Source organism: Colobus angolensis, unplaced genomic scaffold, assembly GCF_000951035.1.
Source record: "Colobus angolensis palliatus isolate OR3802 unplaced genomic scaffold, Cang.pa_1.0 Scaffold25, whole genome shotgun sequence".
Classification (NCBI taxonomy): domain Eukaryota; kingdom Metazoa; phylum Chordata; class Mammalia; order Primates; family Cercopithecidae; genus Colobus; species Colobus angolensis.
The window spans coordinates 1,676,578-1,681,024 of NW_012115710.1; the positions used below are offsets into that span (position 1 = coordinate 1,676,578).

The following is a 4,447-nucleotide window of genomic DNA, read 5'->3' on the forward strand; positions in this document are numbered from 1 at the left end:
TTTCCTAAAGAAAGCCTGAGGAAGTTAATTAGTATTCTAGACCTGTCCAAGAAGAAATGCTGAAACGAGGATTCAAGATGAAATGAAAGCACTCCGGATAGTATCTCTAACCCAAACGAAAATATAAAGGTCATCTTAGGCAGGGCGCGGTGGCTCATGCCTGTAATCCCAGCAATTTGGGAGGCCGAGGTGGGTGGATCAACTGAGGTCAGGAGCTCGAGACGAGCCTGGCCAACATGGTGAAACCCCGTTTCTCCTAAAAATACAAAAACTAGCTGGGCATGGTGTCTGTAATCCCAGCTACTCGGGCGGCTGTGGCAGGAGAATCACTTGAACCCAGGAGGCAGAGGTTGCAGTGAGCCAAGATCCTGCCATTGCATGCCAGCCTGGGCAACAGAGAGAAACTCCATCCCCTAAAAATAAAAATAAAAAGCTCATTATAAAAGGTCAACAAATGATCAAATACAGAAACATGTATTATTGCACTTTTCATTTGTAACTTGACTTTTAATTCTTTCCCACAATTTAAAAGACACAATCAGGCCAGGTACAGTGGCTCATGCCTGTAATTCCAGCACTTTGGGAGGCCAAGGCGGGTGGATCACTTGAGGTCAGGAATTGGAGAGCAGCCTGTCAAACATGGAAAAAACCTGTCTCTACTAAAAACACAAAAATTAGCTGGGGATGGGGATGAGTGCCTGTAATTCCAGCTACTCAGGAGGCTGAGGCAGGAGAATCACTTGGACCAGGGAGGCAGAGGCTGTTATGAGCTGAGATCAGCCTGGGAGATAGAAGGAGACTCCATCTCAAAAAAAAAAAAAAGAAACCACTCTCATTTAAACAGCATTAAAAATATATGTTAATGGAAACATAAAATATATAGGATTAATTTCTGCCAGTAATAACAGAAAGCGAGAATACAGTTGTTAAGCAGAGCTTTGGGTACCTAATCAAAGATAAGCTGTTAACATTTAAAATAGAATGTTTTGGGCTGGGTGAAGTGGCTCACACCTGTAATCCCAAGCACTTTAGGAGGCTAAAGGAGGATCATCACATGAGGCCAGGAGTTCGAGACCAGCCTGCCCAACATGGAAAAATCCCATCTCTACTCAAAGTACAAAAATTAGCCAGGCGTGGTGGTGCATGGCTGTAATCCCAGCTACTCCGGAGGTGGAGGCATGTAATGTTGAAATTAACAAAAGAAAAAAATGTATTTTTTTTTTTTTTGAGACAGGGTCTCACTCCATCACCCAAGCCAGGGTGCAATGGCGTAATCTTGGCTCACTGCAACCTCCACCTCCTGGATTCAAGCGATTCTCCTGCCTGAGCCTCCTGAGTAGCTGGGATTCCAGGCACCTGCCACCACACCCAGTTGATTTTTGTTATTTTAGAAGAGGCAGCGTTTCATCATATTTGCCAGACTGGTCTTGAACTCCTATCCTCAAGTGACTGGCCTGCCTCGGCCTCCCAAAGTGCTAGGATTACAGGCATGAGACACCGTGCCCAGACAAAAGAAGAAAAATTTAAAGATCCACAAATATCTGTCAATTAAACAACACACTTTGCTGGTTATGGTGGCTCACACCTATAATCCCAACACTTTTGGAAGCTGAGGCAGGCAGACTGCTTGAGCCCAGGAGTTCAAGACCAGCCTGGGTAACATGGTGAAACTCCATCTCCACAGAAAATACAAAAAATGAGCCAGGCATGGTGGCGTACACCTGTGGTCCCAGCTATTCAGGAGGCTGAGGTGGGAGAATCACTTAAGCCCAGGAAGTCCAGGATGCAGCAAGCCGTAATCATGCCACTGCACTCTGGCCTGGGCAACCCAAAAGAGATCCTATCTTGGCCGGGCGCGGTGGCTCAAGCCTGTAATCCCAGCACTTTGGGAGGCCGAGACGGGCGGATCACGAGGTCAGGAGATCGAGACCATCCTGGCTAACACAGTGAAACCCCATCTCTACTAAAAATACAAATACTAGCCGGGCAAGGTGGCGGGCGCCTGTAGTCCCAGCTACTCGGGAGGCTGAGGCAGGAGAATGGCGTGAACCCGGGAGGCAGAGCTTGCAGTGAGCTGAGATCTGGCCGCTGCACTCCAGTCCGGGTGACAGAGCGAGACTCCGCCTCAAAAAAAAAAAAAAAAAAGAGATCCTATCTCCAAGAAGAAATAGGAAAATAAAGAAAAATATCTGTTCAGAACTCACAAGATTTCAACTTTTGTTTTCCCACAGAATTCTCCCATTTGCAGAGAGTTTCCCAAACACTATGTAATAGGGTGGCTTTGCAGGGCACAGTGACTCATGGCTGTAATACCGACACTTCGGAAGAGCAAGTCAGGGGGAATCCTTTAAGTCCAGGAATTCAAGGCTGCAGTGAGCTATGATTGCTACCGCACTCTAGCCTGGATGACAGAGTGAGACCCTGTCTCAAAAAATAAAAAATATGGGGCCTCCACTCTGCCCACCCGAGCTCTCACCTGTCTTCACACCTTTGCTGCATTCCCTGCCATCTGGATTGTTTGCTATTTTCTCTTCACTCTGCAGAATCCAGGGATCTTTCTTTTGCTCTAACATGGAGATAACACTCAGGTCAGGCAGACAGATTCCTATTTATAAAAGAAAGAATAAATCTGTGCTGTGGCATCTCCCAAGTCCAAGCTTTACACTTAGGGAGGAGAAAGGATATTACTAATAAATCAAAAATAGTATTTAGGCCAGGCGCGGTGGCTCAAGTCTGTAATCCCAGCACTTCGGGAGGCCGAGACAGGCGGATCACGAGGTCAGGAGATCGAGACCATCCTGGCTAACGCGGTGAAACCCTGTCTCTACTAAAAAATACAAAAAAACTAGCCGGGCAAGGTGGCGGGCGCCTGTAGTCCCAGCTACTCCGGAGGCTGAGGCAGGAGAATGGCATAAACCCGGGAGGCAGAGCTTGCAGTGAGCCGACATCCGGCCACTGCACTCCAGCCTGGGCGACAGAGCAAGACTCCGTCACAAAAAAAAAAAAAAAAGTATTTCACAAATTCACCTACTGAAAACAGGGAATTGGATATTTTTAAAGTGTGTCATAAGGTTTCATGCATACTTCAGCCCTGGTGCCACCAATGATGAATCGTGAAGGGAGGAGAACACCTGAAAAAAGGGGACATTTCAAGTCCAGAAAGTGTAATAGAGCTTTTCAATTCTGAGTCAACAAGGTTTCAATCTCAGTCAAGCAATGCAGGAGCTTCCAAGACACACACACGACACGAATGCAGAGATCCACCAGGGCAGATCCTGGCTTCTGAAGGGACATTATCCTCACCCAGGGAGACCAGGTTCCTATAGTTCTCCAACATCACGTCCCTGTATAAAGTCCTCTGCACAGGGTCCAGGCATTTCCACTCCTCCTGAGAGAATTCTACAGCCACGTCCGTGAATTTCAAGGGTCCCTAAAAGAAAATCCACATTTCAGCAACAGGGTATGCAGGCAGTACTCACTGTCACACAGAACGGGAAGACAGTTGTTAAGGATTGACTCCACTGATGTGAGCACTGTGAAAAATCCATATTAAGGTATGCTTGAGCCAGTTCTGTGTAATTGTTGTTTTATTATACTTTTCCATAAGAAATTAAGGCATTCTTCCAATCAGTGTAGATGTCTCGTTTTTGAACAATACAAACAAAAATTTAACCCAGGGTGATCTCTAGGGAAGTGTCAGGTGTTTTACACACCAAGTGACATCCAGTATCTACCCGAGATGCAATTCAAGTGGTGTCCTCAGAGATCACCATGTCTACAGTGGTTTTGTGTTTTTTCTCAGACAGGGTGTCACTCTGTCACCCAGACTGGAGTGCAGTGGCACAATCTTGACTCACTGCAACCTCTGCCTCCCAAACGCAAGTGATCCTCCAACCTCAGCCTCTGGAGTAGCCGGGACTACAGGCTCATGACACCATGCTTGGCTTATTTTTGTATTTTTTATAAATCTGGCGTCTCACCATGTTGCCCAGGCTGGTCTTGAACTCCTAAGCTCAAGCCATCCTCCCACCTTGGCCTCCCAAAGTCCTGAGATTACAGGCACGAGCCACCGCACCCAACCTACAACCTACTGTAGTTTTGGGTTTGTTTGTTTGTTTGAGACAGTGTTTTGCTCTTTTTGCCCAGGCTGGAGTGCAATGGCATGATATCAGCTCACTGCAACCTCCACCTCCCAGGTTCAAGTGATTCTCCTGCCTCAGCCTCCCATGTAGCTGAGATTACAAGTGCCTGCCACCATGACCGGCTAATTTTTTGTATTTTTAGTAGAGATGGGGTTTCACCATGTTGGCCAGGATGGTCTCAATCTCTTGACCGCCTGATCTGTCCGCCTTGGCCTCCCACAGTGCTGGGATTACAGACGTCAGCCACCGTGCCCGGCCCCAACCTACTGTAGTTTTTAAGAATGGACAAAATCTTGGCCAGGTGC

At 47.0% G+C, this 4,447-nt stretch overlaps 1 protein-coding gene across 2 annotated transcripts in view; it reads right to left on the reverse strand.

Moving 5' to 3' along the window:
* The window catches only part of ZNF528 (zinc finger protein 528), a 25,496-nt gene that overhangs the window by 9,994 nt on the left and 11,055 nt on the right, over nt 1-4,447 (reverse strand). Inside the window, exons 5-6 of one of the 2 annotated variants that reach the window (XM_011946195.1) lie at nt 3,304-3,430; nt 2,477-2,605 (exon numbers count right to left, since the gene is read on the reverse strand). In XM_011946195.1, the coding sequence (XP_011801585.1) occupies nt 2,477-2,605; nt 3,304-3,430 (256 nt within the window). Of the gene's footprint in view, nt 1-2,476; nt 2,606-3,303; nt 3,431-4,447 lie in introns of those variants that run through there. The other variant, XM_011946196.1, reaches the window with a different exon arrangement.